An 18,182-nucleotide genomic window follows, 5' to 3' on the forward strand; every position below is an offset into this window, starting at 1 on the left:
GACACAGATGAAAGCCATGTTTGGCTGCCTATTAAACTTGTATATTTTGGAAAGGAAGCAAGTCTATCTATTACTATAGCAACTGGAAACCTATGAGAGAATGTGATGCTAATGAAGTCAAGATCATAGCTTTGCTTTATTTTGTGATGACACCAGCACACCTAACCTGGCTAACCAGCTAGCTCCTTTGTCACTGAAGATACTAGTCAAATGACGAAACAGGTGTATAAGGTCAATGACTGCAAATTACCCCTGTCAACAATTTCTCAAAGTGCAGGCTGTAGACCACCTGCATAAGAATTGTTGGGATTTTATTTTAAAAAAGTAAAAGCCAGTTTCTGGCCCCATTCAATACAAAAATGGGAACTGATGGATATGTTCATTCAAGATTGAGAACCACCACCCTTCCAAGAGAGCTCCGTGCCAAGCCCCATGGATACTGGCCAGGCTTATCTTTATGGAGAAGCATTCTTGACACAATTTGCCAAGGAAATTGAGTAGTGAGCAAAACCACAGGGCTCATTTTTCAAGTCAAAAATTGACCAGAAAAGGTTGTAAAAATTCTCGTAAACATCAAAAAGTTCTCATCTTTCTTGACTTTTTTTTTTTTTAAACAAAAGAGTAATACTCTTTAGCTGTTTACTTAAAAGTTTCTGAAGGATAATATTAAGCCTTCCTTTGTTCACTCCATTTCACAGCTTGTATTAAATTCTAAAAACTCTCTTCACCTTTAGGTAAAAGAAGTTAAATTGTTTGAACCTAAATGCCATGGCTTATGAGGGTAATAATTCAAATTTCAAGTCTGAAGTGACTACTCTTGGAATTGAAAAGGTGAGGCTGAGATCAATTATTCCACCCTCAGTGCTATTAGGCGGTAGTGCACCTGAATCACCCCAAAGAGATGATATTCTGTTCTATTTTGAAGTGGAAATATCTTGGGATGTACAGTGAAGTACTAAAGTAGGGCTTAAAGCAAAAATCCTTGATGAAAATGCTCCAAGAAGAAACAGATCATTAGGTCAAGAGTTTCTTAATTTTGTCAACTGTTCAGTGGCCCAAAGGCAGCTGTTTGAGAGAGGCTTACAAACAGCTTTCTTGTACCAATTGTTCTCATCCTCTAAAAGCTTTGGATAAAGCTCAATTAAATGGAAGAAAAGTGATTTGAAGACATTCTTATAGAGAAAGCAGCAAAATCCTGGAATGACTGAGTTAGGAACACTTTGTAATTATTCCCTGAAATAATTTAGATGAAGAAAAACAAATTCCCAAGAGTGTTTTGTTAATACATTATTTAAAAATCAACTATTTGCTCTATGTCAGGAAGTTAAGAATAAAAACGTTTTTTGTCTGCAAGTGGTTCAAAGTGTTTCAGTTCATAGAGTTTGGTCAGGTCATTATTTAAAAAGAATGAAACTTTAAGGAATGAGGCAAATGAGGTACCATCTCACCATCTCAGTCCGAGTGGCCACTATTAAAAAGTCAAAAAACAACAGATGCTGGTGAGGTTGCAGAGAAAAAGGAATACTTATACACTGTTGGTGGGAGTATAAATTAGTTCAACTGTTGTGGAAAGCAGTGTGGTGATGTCGAAGCTAAAAGCAGAACCACCATTTGACTCAGCAATCCCATTACTGGGTACATACCTGGAGGAATAGAAATCATTCTAGAATATTCTATTCCACATGAATATTCATTGTAGCACTATTCACAATAGTAAAGATATGCAGTCAACCTAAATGCCCACCAATGGTAGACTGGATAAAGAAAATGTGGTACACATACACCATGGAATATTATGTAGCCATAAAAAGTGAGTGATGTTATGTCTTTTGTGGGAACATGGATGGTGCTGGAGGTTATTATCCTCAGTAAACTAATGCAGGAACAGAAAATCACATATTTGATGTTCTCAGTTAAAAGTGGGAGCTAAATGATGAGAGCTTATGAGCACAAAGAAGGAAACAACAGACATGGGTCTACTTGAGGGTGAAAGGTGGGAGGAGGGAGAGGAGCAGAAAAAATAACTATTGGGCACTGGGCTTAATACCTGGATGATGAATAATCTGTACAACAAACCCCTGTGACATGAGTTTAACTACGTAACAAACCTTCAAGTGTACCCCTGAACTTAAAAGTTAAAAAAATAAGGAACACAAAGCTGCTTATGTAAATGTCTGAAAATCTTAATTTCTAAAAAAAATTGTAGGCATTTCCTTCATAAAACAGGTCCTCATGTGACAGGTAGCAAAACTCAGGCCTGAGAGGTCATTTTGCATCGTATTTTACAGTAAGTTAGAGGGAGAGGAAAGCCAGATCTCTTGAATCACTACCCAAAACAGTAGTATGATTTGTGAGTTATGAGCATGCACGTAACTACAAAATACAACACAAAAGGTCATAACCATGACTTAGGTTTTACCTCCTGGTTTTAAAATATCCATGAAGAATCAACATGATACATGTAACATGACTTGGGTTTTTTTTTTTTTTTTTTTTTTTTTTTTTGAGATGGAGTCTGTGTTGCTCAGGCTGCGGTGCAGTGGCGCAACCTTGGCTCACTGCAAGCCCCACCTCCTGGGTTCAAGCGATTCTCCTGCCTCAGCCTCCCAAGTAGCTGGAACTACAGGCATGTGCTACCATGCTCCCCTATTTTTTTTTTATTTTTAGTAGAGATGGGCTTTCACTGTGTTAGCTAGGATGGTCTCAATCTTCTGACCTCGTGATCTGCCTGCCTCGGCCTCCCAAGTGCTGGGATTACAGGCATCAGCCACTGTGCATGGCCATGACTTGGGTTCTTAAAAGTCAAGTTCTAACACAAACACAATATACCATTTTATTTCTTTTTCCATGTAAAAACAACACCTAGAAAAGAGATGTTCTAATCAGAAAAAAAAGGGAAGGTTGTGATCTAATTAGTAAGTTCAGGAGTCAGTGGAGGAAGAAAAAAATACTGCTAATCGAGACCAAAATAGCAGCTATTAGGTCTAAAGAGCAAAGTACTAAGCATGGCAGAGGTGCCTCGTGTATGAATAATACCTATTCATAATTCACCTGGGGCCATTGGCCTGCTGTGAGCAAGTAAATGACAAATGAACAGCAGACCTATGGTGCTACTTTACACACTGAATAAATTCTTTGTGAAGATTCCCACCACTGAGGTGCAGATTGCCTTTAAATAAGAATAGGGGTTTGGTATTGCCTCAAGCAGATAAGTGATCAAGACAGCATTAATAACTCAAGTAGGCAGGAGGACAATACAGATGAGGAGAGATCTCAGAGTTAGAAGGTGGATTTTTTTTTCTCTTTTACTATGGGTTCAACAGATGACAAATGCATTAATAAACTTAACATGTGTTGCACTTGACTTCTATGCTATTTCTTTAGATATCTGTTTCCCTTCTCCATTCCTTGACTGTTAGAAATAGCAGAGCATGAGGAGCAATGTGGATGTAGAAATGGGAAGAGAACTTCCTGAAAGACAACAGTTCAGCTGCCAATCAGGAAGCACTGGAATGTGGAGCCATGTTTTTCAGAATCTGAACATAGTTAGGATTGCATCCCAACCCTTTGCCTTGAAGTTGCATATGGACCAATATGAAATGAGCCTTTCTGTCCTGCCTGCATGTGACAGCAATAATCCCTGGCCTAACGGGAACAACAGCCTGATGTAGGCCAGTTTCTCAGTGCATAGTGCCCACTGTGGTCCCCCTAGAACCTCACCACAGGGCCAGCCCACCATATGTGCATAATACTGAACATTCTTAGTGAACTCTATTCACCCAAAATGTTGAGCAGCAAGCCTTGAACTTGTAAACAGGCACTCTGGTAGCTAAGATAAAAAAGAATGTCTAGGTCAAACAGAACGACGATCCAGCCTCTATCTCCTACATGCCACTACATGCCCACCATGCTCCAGAAGACAGCAGGATTAAACCCATAAGTCTCATGCCCTTGTTTTGTTTCCTTTCGGCAACTGCCACTATCTAAATCCTCTGCTGTATCATTTTTCCTCTTCTGTATTTTCATTTTCTTAATTCTCTCACCCTCCATTCACCTGACTCAGCCTTTTGCCCATTCCAAACCTCCTGCTGGAATGCCTGCTCCGTGATCAATAATGCTCCATCCTCCATCATCAACACCACACTGTTTTTTTTTTTTCCTTTGAGACGGAGTCTTGCTCTGTCACCCAGGCTGGAGTGCAGTGGCGTGATCTCAGCTCACTGCAACCTCTGCCTCCTGGGTTCAAGCAATTCTCATGCCTTGGCTTCCCGAGTAGCTGGGACTACAGATGCCCACCACCACACCTGGCTAATTTTTGTATTTTTAGTAGGGATGGGGTTTTGCCATTTTGGCCAGGGTGGTCTTGAACTCCTGGCCTCATGTGATCCATCTGCCTCGGCCTCTCAAAAGTTCTGGGATTACAGTCATGACCCATTGCACCCAGCCATCTGTCCCAAAGTTCTCCCTGAGCACCACTTCTCACTCCGAGCCTGAACAAATGAAACGCAGCTCCTCCCAAAGGACCCTGCTTCCCTTGGGGAAATCCCAATCACAGGATACTCATTCTCTCACCAAATAACTCAGGTTCACAAGGTGGGGCCTATGTTCTTCTCCTGCTCAGCAGTGGTTTCAGATCATTATTCTTCCACAAACTGTTAACTCTAAGATTTACACACCTGGCAACATCACCCTCCACTCCCTTCCTCTTTGATGTTTGTGGACTCTGACCTATTATTCCTTTACTGAAATCTGTCTTCTCTTCATTGCTGCTCCTAGTGATTTGAACATTCATAGTGATACGGTTTTGTGTTCCCCAAAAAGATATGTGGAATTCCTAACCCCTGTACCTGTGAATATGACCTTATCAGATATAATGAAGTTGAGATGGAGGCCTTCTTCCAAGATGATTGATGTCCTTTATACGAAGAACAAAATGCTATGCACAGGCAAAGACATGCACAGAGAAAAAAGCCACGTAAAGATGGAGACAGAGATTGGGGTTATGCTTCCACAAACCAAAGAATGCCTAAAGCTACCAGAAAATGGAATGGGCAAGGAAGTATCCTGTCCTAGAGACTTTGGAAGGAGCATGGTCCTGATAACACCTTGATTTCCAATTCTAGCCTCCAGAACTGCAAGAGAATAATTTGTTGTTTTAAGCCACCCAGATTGCAGTAATTTGTTACAGTAGATCTACCAATGAATGAATATTCCATCTTACAACTCCTCAGTTATTTGACTTCCTTTTTATCAATGATCTTCCACACTCCACATCAGTCACACCCTCTGATAGTCATACACCTAGGGGTTGTTTCCATGAAATTCCTCTACTCTGAGACCTCTGATTGAGACAGGCCACTGTCTAACCGTCTACTCATCTTCCAACTTGCTTGCTCACTCATTAAACTACTCTCCCTACTATTTATATCCCTTTATACATCTTCACTCCTATCTTTGGTTCTTTCCTCATTCAGCTTAAATTCCAAGATTCCATGGTCCAATCTCCTAAACTCTTGCCCCTTTGTTGTTTGTCATACTTGCCTGGCAACACTTTGATCCTGGCTGAATTTAACTATGCACTTTCTTCATGCCTGTGCTGGGACTGCTGCAGAGAGTGACACCATCTAGAAAACAGGTAGCACTAAAAATTCATGGTCACCATCCTCAAGTGGTCTTCAACCCTACGCTCTCACACTATTTGGAAATGTCATTACTCTTCTCTAGGCAGCTCACTCCAAAACTTTCTGCACAAAAACCCACAGATCCACCCTCATCCTTGACATTTTCCTTCTTCTTCAGTGGAATATGAGCTCCTCATTTATTTGAAAGTCAGTTGCTTGTCTATGTTCTTAATGCCAGGCCTTTCCACCATATCAGCAATTTTGCACACTAACCACCTCTCCCCTCTCCTGTATCTCCTCTCTCTTCTTTTCTACATATATCCTCCCCTCAGCATTTAAACATTCTGAAGCCTTTCCTATTACAAAAATCCTTCCATTCTAAGACTCTGTCCTGCTATCATTCTCTTTCAGAGATGCCTCACTGGTTGTCTTGATTTTCTTACTTTCTTCTTATTCCTCAAGTTCTCTAAATCAGCTTCGGTCCCCACCACATGCCATTGAAAGAGCTCCCTCCAAAGTTTCCACTGGCCTCCATGTCACTATATCTAATGGACATGCCATCTTCTCCGAGTAGCCTTCTACCCTATGACTGTATTCCTTCTTGACACTCTTCTCTTGATTTCTGTGACTTCTGTGACACACATACCTATTTCTTTTCTGATCTCTCGGGATGTTTCTTCTTATCGTTTCTCTTTCTCCGTTCATTTTTAATTATTGGCATTTCCCAGACCCTCCTCTCTTTTTAATACACATTTTCTGTATTCACTCTCATAGTGTGATTTACTAACCCCTTTACTGAAGAGTTACTTAAGCCAGTAACTCCTGAACATTACTTCCATGTAATGTTTTGAACTCTTTTGAACTCCTAAGCCATATATACAGATGCCTACCAAAATTTTCTGTTGGATGTCTTATAGGCTTTTTGAATTCCACATGACTAAAGTTTAGTGAATAAATTCCATCACCTCGTCCTGGTCTTCCTTTATCCCTCCCCATTATATGCCCCATTTCACTCAATGATATGCCAGCCAGCTAAAACCTGTAACTCTAGCATCATACTTGACTCCTCCAACCTTGATCCCTTTGCCACCCCATGAATTCTGTTATCCATACCTGAATTCAATGTAATCCAAGCCTATTCATCTCCTGTTCACATGAGGAATCTATACAATGATTACAAGTCTACGTTTTCCTTCAGCAATAAGTCCCTATACATGTTCAGCTCCCATCCTTGCTACTTCAAAATCTGTGTCCTTATCACCTATCTTTTCTTTTGTATATGCCAAAGCCATACACAATCTAATTCCCTCTCTAACAGTGCCCATCTATTAGAGAAGGAATTAAATTGAGTAAAGCTTTGGCATAAGCAAAAGAAAGTTCTATCTTATGCATATGCCTATCGTTCTTTTGGAATCTTCTCTCTCCTTTTCCAGGGCCCTTTTCCTCTCTCCACAGAAACATGCTTGTGTCTCTTAAGAAAACTTTTTCTTTACAACTTTAAAACTTTTTCTTTATAAAACTTCAATTCTACTTCAACCACCATTTTTTTTCTCTTCTTAATTTAAATACTGAACTTCTTTTAAAGGGCAATGAATACTCACTGATGAGGTTCTGGTTCAGGTAACGGTGGAACTACTTATCGAAAAATAATCCTCCTGCTAATAACAATTATACATTCTGGATAAATATTTAAATAAATGACTGAAGCCACCAGGGAGCAATCTAGAACTGAAAGGAGTGTTAGTTTTTGGAGATGAGAAGCGAATCAGGTGCTATACACATTTAATTAAATTTTCTTCTAAGGGTACTCTCCTGTTCATAGGATCCATGGGGATAGGATGTCAAGAAAAAGGTTTCTAGGAAGTAAGAGACCTGAGTCTGGGGCTACCAGAATGTCTGGAAATGGAAGAGGAGAAATGTTAGAAAGGAGGAAACCACCACAGATGAATAAAACCCAAGATCAGTATACAAATTCCCCTCAATTTGTTTGCCAACTCATAAGCTATATAAGACAGCATTGCTAGAAAGCAACAGCTAAAATGCTTAAAATAAGCAAAAGTTTCCATAGTTACTTATTTCTGGAATGTCAAAATTTGGTTTTCAAGTCTGGCTATTTAGAGGGGTTTAGGAAATACTGCAGGCTTTTCATTAAAACTCCAAAAGACTACATCTGGAGACCAGGAACAGTACCTTAGAACTAAGGGCAAAACTAAAATGGAGCAAGCTGGCACCAGATGAAAGAGACACACTAGTAATTTAACTGCCTGCTACAACAAAATACAATATTCCTCAGGGGGCAGACAACAAAAACCAGAATAACTATAAAATATTATCTACAATGTTCAGTATAAAATTTAAAAATACTAAATATTAAAAGAAATAGGAAAATGTGACTTATAACCAAGAGCAAAATCAGTCATTAGAAGCAGATCTACAGACATTCAAGATGTTGAATTGGTAGTCAAGGATCTAAATAATGATTATAAATTTATTAATGAATTTACCAAAAAAATAGGAATAATGGGAGAAGAGAGATATAATGGAAGGGGAGAAAGAATAATGGAGGAGAGAGAAAAACCTTAGAAAATAAACAAAAACCTTAGAAAGAAACAAATGGAAACTTTAGAATTTAAAAATAAAACCTGAAACAAATTCATTGGAGGAGGTAGTTACTAGCACATGTACATTAAAAAAATGACTAAATATAAAATAGGTCAATGCAAAGTATTCAGGCAGATGCATAGATAAAAGAAAAAGTTAAAGAAAAATAGATAGAGTCCTAGTGACCTGTGGAACAATAGAAAACAATCTAACACATAAATAGTTGAGTCCCAGGAGAGAGTAAATAGGGCAGGTAAAATATTTTAAGAAATAATGTCCCCCAAATTCTATACTTAATGAAAACAACCAAAAGATCCATAAAGCTCAGCTCATCAAAATCCAGGCAAAATAAATTTAAAGAATACTACCCTCAAACGCATCATTCAAATTGCTAGAAACCTGATTGGGCACGGTGGCTCACGCCCGTAGTCCCAGAACTTTTGGAGACTGAGGTGGGAGGATCACCCAAGGTCAGGAGTTCGAGACCAGCCTGGCCAACATGGCGAAATCCTGTCTACAAAAATACAAAAGTTAGCCAGGTGTGGTAGCTTGTGCCTGTAATCCCAGCTACTCAGGAGACTGAGGCAGGAGAATGGCCTGAACCTGGGAGGTGGAGGCTGCAGGGAGCTGAGATGGCGCCATTGCACTCCAGCCTGGGTGACGAGAGTGAAACTCCATCTCAAACAACAACAACAACAACCACCACCACCACCAAATTGCTAGAAATCAAAGATAAAGAAAAAAATGTTAAAACTTTCCAGAAGAAAAGGTTTGTTACATACAGAAGAATGATGATAAAAATGAGAGCTAACTTTACATCATAAACAATGGAGGCAAAAGGGCAATAAGATGCCATCTGCAAAGTGCTGCAAGAAGAAGAAAAAAACTAAATAGTGATTTTATATCCAGAGAAAAATCCTTCAAAAACGGACAAAATAAAGACATTCTCAGTGAAAAAAAGAGCTTGGATAGTTTGTCTCCAGCAGACCTGAAGTATAAGAAACACTAAGGAATATCCTTAAGGCTGAAGGAAAATGCTACCAGATAGAAATCTGGATCTAGAGGACAGAAAAAAAGAACACTGAAAATGGCAAATACATTAATATTATAAAAGGTTATTCTTCTCTTTTATTAATTTCTTTAAAAGACTATTGACATTTTGAAACAAAAATAAAAATGTGTTACACATTTTATAACGGGTAGAAATAAAATCCCTGACAATAATAGCACAAAAGATATAAGGGAATTTGTACAAATATGAATGCAAGGAAAACTGTGATAAGTTAACGATTTATGTTTTAATTGCTAAAAAAAAAAAAAAAGAGAGAGAGAGAGAAAAGTATTCAAGGCCAGGCCTGGTGGTTCACTCCTGTAATCCCAGCACTTTGGGAGACTGAGGCGGGTGGATCACCTGAGGTCAAGTGTTTGAGACCAGCCTGACCAACATGGCAAAACCCCATCTCTACTAAATATACAAAAAATTAGCTGGGCCTGGTGGCAGGTGCCTGTAATCCCAGCTACTTGGGAGGCTGAGGCAGGAAAATTGCTTGACCCCAGGAGGCAGAGGTTGCAGTGAGCTGAGATTGCATCATTGCACTCCAGCCTGGATGAGACAGCAAGACTCTGTCTCTAAATAAATAAATAAATAAATAAAGTATTCAAAAATAATACTAAGAGGTAGAGCTAAAAAGCCAACAGAGAAGATAAAATGACATAACTTTATTTTCTTTAAAGGCAAAAAAGGAGAAAAAGAACAAAATTCAGAGGAGACAAAAGAATAGCAAGAAGATAAACTAAAACCCAAGTATCTAATCATTACAATAAATGTAAATGAATAAAACATTCCAATTAAACACGAGAGATTGTAAAATGGGGTAGGAAAACAGTACTTACCTATATGTTGTTTATAAGGGATACATTTTAAATGTAAAGATATAAATACCCAGGTAAAAACAAATGAAAAAGATGTACCATATAAACAGCAAGCATAAGAAAGTTTATGGCTTACTAATATCAGTCAAAGTATATTGTAAGACCAAGGACAAATAGGACAAGTTGTTAATGACAAAAGGATCAATTCATCAAGAAAAACAAAAATTCTGAATACACATGCAACTAATAATAGAAAATACATGAAACAAAAGTGACAGAACTAAAGAGAGACAAATCTTCAATCATAGTTTTTAACACCTTTCTCTCAATAATTGATAAAACAAGTAGATACATTTCAGTAAGGACACAGAAGATTTGAACACCACTATTGACCATCTTGACATCCATAAAACCTACATCCAACAACTACAGGACACACCATGTTTTCAAGACACCGGAAACATTCACCAACATAGACCATATGCTGGGCCATAAAATAAGTCTCCACAAACTGGAAAAGACTGGAGTGATACACAGAATGTTCTCTGAACACATCAGAAATAAAATAAAAATTAGTAACAATTAAAATGGATCTCTCACTAATTCATTGTTTAAAACATCCACTCACTGATTAACACTTTTTATCTAACTCCCTCTGACTCTCCTTAATATTTTACTTTTAAAGTCATAAATATCCTCCTGATCCTTACATCTACGCTTTCGAAAACTGAATTAGTTAATTCAGTACATGGGCAACTTAACTAAGCCAATCAACATTTTCTGAGGACCCAATATGTGTATGACCCTGTGCTGATACTAAAAGCTACTGCTTAAATATAGCACTTCTGATGTGTTAGGAACTGCTGTAAAGCGTATTACAATTCTGAACCCGTGTCATTGAATTTTCATAATAATCCTATGAGATAGGTATAGTTTGAAGGATGAAGAAACTGAGGCAGAGAGAGGTAAAGTTATTTGCCCATGGTCACACAGCTAAGTGTTGCAGCTAGAATTACCAGTCCAGGGAGTCTGACTCCAGGGTCAAGTTTCTTAAGCACTGCACTATACACAGCTATACAAAGTCCTTGAGTTCAGTGCTCACAGACTGGTGGAAAGACAGAAGAAAAGTCAGATAAACTATCATAAATTAATGCAGTAGATGTTTTACACTCCTCCTCCCCAGTCTTACCGTGTCTGGGTACCTCTATCCCAATATAGAGGCACATAGTAATCTGCCTTAGATCCCTTCAGAAACTTACTTTGAAGAAAATATATGATAGTCTCATTTATATTGTAAAATATTAGCTGTAAAAAAAAGTTAACACTGCTTTATGGCACACTCAGAGCATTTGCATTTTACTAGTTCCTGTTTGATTTAAGCAAAATACATATTTCTAACTTAGGAATGCCAGACAGTCATAGGACAGATGTAGAAAAGTTGTGGGAGGGGTCTGGAGATGTGCCCAGGCATTTTTGAAGTCTCATTACATGGAGTAATATGCCTTCTTTACCCTTATGTAAGTTGGATCCATGATACTCTTTATTTCTGAATATTACAGAAATTAGACAGTGATTCAGCTTTGGAATGAACAATCTTCATTAAGTCACTTAACTCAGTTTAAATTCTTAGACCTTTCTTCTTTGTAAACGAGGGCAATGTTTGCTTTGTAGAGTCATAAAGAGTAAACGAAAGCAGTTGGCACCCACAGCGTTACTTGGGACATAGCACATGATGTCTGATAAATGTTAAAAAAAAAAAAAAAGTCAAAATCTCAGCTTATACATCTCTTCAAATTACATGACAAGGGAGTTTTTTAAAAAACTAAATTTTATAATAGCTTGGTCTTTCATAAGATCTCAGGTCCATAGAGAATACTATGTACAAACATACATCAGAAGTTCAAAGAGGGGTGTACAACCTTAGGATGAGCCTGTCTCTGCAAATCTTCACAGACTTAATTTTTAGGAGGAAAACAGTAACCTCTTTCTCAGCTAAAGAATCTAAAAATAATAGAAAGTAAGTTATTTTTAGCCAAAGATGCAATCTTAATTTATGTCATCTACATAATGATGTCTGCACAACAGCTAATGTTTAATCCTGGTTCTTGAGAGCCCACATAACTCTCAGAAACAATAGTAGACTATTCCCCCTTCATTCTCCAAACAGGAGATGAAAACAATAAAATGAACATTTCCATTGGATTTCAAAATTGTATTTTTCAGTTTGAACAAGCCATGATCAGTAAGACCGGAAGTATTCCTCAAAAAAGAGGTGGGACTTCACTGTTAAATACCTAGAGCTCCAAGACTCTAGACATGCCACTGGCTTTTTAAAGGGCACTAAGGTAAATTGTTTTACTCCACTTATTTTAGTTTCTGCTTCCTTAAAATCAATGAAACAAACCTTGGTCTGTTGAAACTATTTTCTTTTTTTTTTGAGGCAGAGTCTTGCTCTGTCACCCAGGCTGGACTGCAGTGGCGCGATCTCAGCTCACTGCAAGCTCCACCTCCCGGGTTCACGCCATTCTCCTCCCTCAGCCTCCCGAGTAGCTGGGACTACAGGTGCCCGCCACTGCGCCCAGCTAATTTTTTATATTTTTAGTAGAGACAGGGTTTCAGCGTGTTAGCCAGGATGGTCTCGATTTCCTGACCTTGTGATCTGCCCGCCTCGGCCTCCCAAAGTGGTGGGATTACAGGCGTGAGCCACCGTGCCTGGCCTGAAACTTATTTTAAACAAAAAATAGTTCCCATATTCCTCCCATTTCTTGATGATGATCTACTATTAAGAAAGGTGAAAGTTGGGATTTGGAAGGGTATTGGGGTTCTGGGTATATGTAACAAGGCCGTAGTAGTTAAATAATTGTCATCATTGAAGATTACTGGGAGATAAGTGTTATGACATTTTTTTGTATCCTTTTGCATGAGAATTTGACCTTCAGTTAACTCTCCAGTTTTGTTCCCATGGTCACCTGATACAACTTGTATGTAAATTATGTTACCAGGGTACATTGCTTGTGGTGAAAATGATCCCTGATTGATAGCCTGCATGTGGATTGGGAAGACTATCAATATGTATTTTAGAAAGGCATATCCTTGGAGTGCAGTGACTCTTGTAGCTGGGGCTGCCTTTGCGGAGTCCTCAAAAGCTGTGCCCATGGAATTATTGCAGATATGTTGGCTCCAATGATCTATGAGGCTTTTAAGCCATGGTAACTCTCACACATACTTGATGTGGACCCTCTCATCTCCTTGCACCTGAGCTGTCATCTGGGGACTGGAAATCCAGAAGCCAGCCCCTGAATTGCTATAGGGGTTTCTACCGAAATGCAGTGCTTGACACATCTCAGCTCGCAAGCCATGGTTCCTGTCCTATGTCCTTCTGAGAAGACTGATGCCAAGTGGTCTATGACTGTCTTATGAGTATGGATGTAAAGTTGAACCAAAAACCCTCCCCCACCCCCTCAAGTGGACACTGCAGATACAGAATAGATGAGATATAATGTGAAGGACCAGAGGGAAAGTATTAAATTCCTAGTGCCTAGGAACACATTTTCTATTGAATAAAAAGGAAAGGAAATAAACATTTGCTATGATAAAATGAACAAGAAACATTTCCTCTCTCTTTTTTTCTGGGTCTCTGGTTATAGCTCCTAGACTTTTTTTTTTTTTTTTTTTAACAAAACAAGATACCTTTAAATTCCTGAACCTTTGCTTGTTTGAAAGGGAGCTGAATAACAGTGCTTCCATCAATTAATAGCAGTTTTAGGAGACCTTCAAAGAAGGGTGGACCATGACATACAGGAATCAAAGTCCTGGGAGAGTTCCTTAGTGCTAAATAGTCTTCATGTCTACAGCAAGTATTAATGATCTTATACTTGTGCTCCTTATTCTTCTATCCTCTCACTCCTTTGCTTCCATATGATCTCCTTTTCTCAGGGTCAAACACTAAGAATAGTTTTTGAGCACTTTATCTCTTTTTTCTCTGAAGTCTTTCTTCTCCATAGAATTCATCTCAATTTTCTCTGAGTCTCGACCAGCTTAAAATAACCTTGCCGAGAAATGCCCAAGGTCACCAGTAGGCTCTGTAGCCAGCTGAGAAGAATAGTGTTTGATGTCTGTGCCTCATGCCCAGTGCCAAGCTCGGAAACATACCCCCTCACCTCACTGCATGACTTACATTAGGATCCAAGAACCTAAGAATGGCACAGCTCGTTGAGAAATTTGTCGGTAGAGAATTAGGGCAACTATTTAGTAATAAGGGAGAAGACAGCCAGCCAAAAGAGAGGCTTGCATAGTTGCAAATGACTGCAGGAAAGAATGAAGCTCTCGGAACCTGGGTTCATCTAGCAGGCTGCTCCCAGGAATGGTGACAAGAAATTCCCAATATCTGCTCTGTCCTTACCGTGAATTTGACCCTGTTTCTCTGTAAGAACCCTGATGGTGCACTTCCCTCATACTACATATAAAACAGGCACACTCATGCAAGGCTGGTGGGTATGCCAACTGTAAACAATTTGTATATCATTTTGGGAAAGCAGTTTAATAGTGTTCATGCTTCCGACACCATTAATTCTACTCCTGGATATTTACTCCCGAAAGCCAAAATAAACCAAAAAACCATATGCATATCATTTTTTGACCATTCATGAAGACCATATAGCAATATGGAACTGGCTGAAATATTAAAGAAAAAAACCCAAAACACAGAATGTCTGAATAACCAGTATGAGTACAACTTTGAAAACAGGCAGGTATACGTGGACAAAGGCTAGAATGAAAAACAAATGAAAATAGTTGCGACAAAGTGGTAAAAATATGGATGACACATATCTCTTTTTAAAATTCTTCAGGCTTGTTTGAAATTTAGAATGACATATTAAAATAAGAACAATCACTTAGTTAAGCAGACGTTAGGAAAGACATTTCCTCACCCCCAATTCATCTATGAGTGTATGACTTATCATTTCTATGGCCTGAGGGATACAAAGCATTCTCAGATTACAACACATAGTTGTTTCTAATTCAGCTTGGGTAAAACAACGATAAATCCAGAGCCATATTTATAGAATTATCTAATTTGGTAGTTAAATGGATTTGTAATTCCAAGACTTTCATTCTAAACTCAAGATTTTGTAAGTTCAGGGGCTGATCTGTAATCTTTCTGTCTTTTACACAAAATCAGACCTTGCAAGTCAAAAGGGATAACAACTTTATACTTAGCATTATTATCAACTCTAGCTATTAAGTACACTGTATTAGTTCAGTACTATGTGCTATATATACTATTATTTCTCTTCATTTTCACAGTCCCCCTGAAAGATAATTAGTTTTCCTTAAAGAACAAGAAACTAAGTCCAAGTTTAAATATCTTGTGCAATATGAAATCATAATAACCAATGGTTTTATCAAACTTACAATGCACTAGGCAATTTACTAACCCATTTGATCCTGAGAGCAGTCTTATAAGGTAGTTACTGTTAAATTCCCATTAAGCAGATGAGGAAACTCAGCTCAGAAAAGTGAGGTGCTTTGTCCAAGGTCCTGGTTTAGCCAGCAAGTGGTAGAGACATAATTCCAACTCTGACAGTCTGGCTCAGAGCCTGTGCCCTAAAGTGGGGTCCCCCAACCCCCGGGGCCACAGACCCAGTTTGTGGCCTGTTAGGAACCAGGCTGCACAGCAGGAGGTGAGTAAGTATTATTGCCTGAGCTCTGCCTCGTGTCAGATCAGTGGCAGCATTAGATTCTCATAGGAGCATGAACCTTAATGTGAACTGTGCAAACGAGGGAGCTAGGTTGCACGCTCCTTATGAGAATCTAATGCCTGATGATCTGAGGTGGATCAGTTTCATCCTGAAACCATCTCCCACCATCCGTGGAAAAACTGTCTTCCATAAAACTGGATCCTGGTGCCAAAAAAGGATGGGAACTGCTGCCCTAAAGCACTGCCTTATACCCTACTCGAAGGATGACTAGAAAAGGATACCACTTGTTTTCTAATTCAGGTCAATATACTTCCCATTGGATTGTCCTGTGTCTCATTTGGCAGATGAGAAAATTGCAAACATGAGTGACTGACTTGTTCATGGTCACATGAGTAGCTCATGGTTGAGAATTAACTTCTTGACTTCTAATCTAATGAACTTCCTGTTATCTCAGACTTCTGGGAATGGGGGAAAAAACAAAAAACAAAACAAAAAAACAAAACAAAACAAAACAAAAAAAACCTAGCTAAGAACAAAAGCAAATGAGAAAAGGCCTTAGGAAAATCAAGTCAAAGATCTTTAAAAAGATAAAAATCTTCCTTGTCTCTCTTCCATCCCGTATATTTTAATGGGACTGTGGCTCTCGTCCATCCTCGTGGATCAGTGACCTACACAGGGGAGGGAGAAGCAGTGATGCACAAAAGGGGCTTCTGGGGGACGTGGCCATCACCCTGGACATCTGGTGTTCCAGGTTTTAGCCAAACTCTCTGTGCATGTCTGTGTTGTTATGTGGTTATGGTTATGTGGAAAATGGCATGCCAATAGGTGAGTCTTTTGGAAAATGTTACCAATTTCTGATTTTTTTTTTTTTTTTAAAAAGGTTCTATGAGAAAACCTGAGCTTAGAGGGTGTGATGGTGGGTTTTATGTCAACTTGGCTAGGCCATTGTGCCGTTATTCAGTCAAACGACACTATAGGTTTTGATGTGAAGGTATTTTGTAGATGTAATTAACATCTACAGTCAATTAACTTTAAATAAAGGCTATTAGCCTTGATAACTTCGGTATGCCTCATCCGATCAGATGAAGGCCTTCAGGACAACTGAGATGTCCTGGAAAAGAAGAAACTCTACCTCAAGGCTACAGCATTAACTCCTGCCTGAGTTTCCAGCCTACTGATGTTAACTACAGATTTCAGTCTCACTAGCCCCTACAACTGCATGAGCTAATTTCTTAAAAGAAATCTGTATACACTTATCTGCTTACCTACCTACCCACCCATGCACTCACCCATCCACCCATCTGCCCATCTGCCCACCATCCATCCATCCATCCATCCAGTTGACTTTGTTTCTCTAGAGAACCCTGATGGATATAGAGGTTTTCCCAGGATGGAAAAGCACTGCAAGAATGCTGAGCACATAGATCCACTTGACACACAGATCCTGAAAAGCAGAAACAGCCTGACAACGGAGAAAGAAAAGTTCTGCTGAAGAGACACAGCATTATTGCCACCATGCAGGCAGAGACCAGTGCAAACATTACTCTCTGCCCTCGTGTCACAGTGAGCAGACAGTTACAACAATCTCAGCGCAGTCAGAAGTGAAAGGGGTGTGCTCACTGTGAAACATAGGTTCAGGCATCTGTGAGTCTCTGTAGCAATAAAATGACAGCAGGGAGTAAAGAACACGCACTCAGATTTCTAGGAATTAACAGCAACAGAAAGGCGTTCTGGGAGTGTTAAGAGGACCTCCTCGGTCAGCGCTGACAGTGAGCTCAAAGCCTCCCCAGGGTCCTGGACAACACTGACAGGCAAAGCACTTCTAATTCTTCATAGTGTTCTGGGTTCCTACGTCCACAATTTCTAGGCTTGCGGAGAGTTATGGTTTAAACCAGATCTGCTTCCTGTTTTAAAAATAAATGTGTCCTTTCAAACGTCGTCCTCATCACCATCTCCCAGCTTTATCTCCCCTAAATGACTATGTCAGACACCAAGTTGGAGGAAGGTGCAGGGTGGACAACCATTCTCACCTTGGCTTCTGAAGTGGGTTCCAAGAAGCACAGGCGATTCCCAAGTCCCTCGGCTGCCAGGCAGAACTTCCTCTGTTCCTTGTGAATGGTGGCGATGCACTGGAGTACCACTTCATCCTCCTGCCGCGAGAAGAGAGACCCAAACATGAGTATGGGAAACTGCTGAGCCAGGCCCCGAGTCACCTTCCTGTACCTGAGTCAGGTAAGCCACCAATTCCTGACAGCCACGTGCTTTTGGTTTTTATTTTTAAACCTGATTATGGAAGGAGATTTTTCATTCACAGGACGTCACTGAGCATCTACCATGAGTCAGAACTCTACTTAATCCTGGGGTGAGGTCAGTGGGAGGCAAGTGC

At 39.5% G+C, this 18,182-nt stretch overlaps 1 protein-coding gene across 1 annotated transcript in view; it reads right to left on the reverse strand.

The window, feature by feature from the left end:
• The window catches only part of RYR3 (ryanodine receptor 3), a 400,958-nt gene extending 382,985 nt beyond the window's left edge, over positions 1-17,973 (reverse strand). The window contains exon 1 of the mRNA XM_011932727.1: positions 17,827-17,973. Coding sequence (XP_011788117.1) covers positions 17,827-17,973 — 147 coding nt within the window. The remainder of the gene's footprint in view (positions 1-17,826) is intronic.
• Positions 17,974-18,182: the final 209 nt, after the last annotated feature.

Source organism: Colobus angolensis, unplaced genomic scaffold (genome assembly GCF_000951035.1).
Source record: "Colobus angolensis palliatus isolate OR3802 unplaced genomic scaffold, Cang.pa_1.0 Scaffold97, whole genome shotgun sequence".
NCBI classification, from domain to species: domain Eukaryota; kingdom Metazoa; phylum Chordata; class Mammalia; order Primates; family Cercopithecidae; genus Colobus; species Colobus angolensis.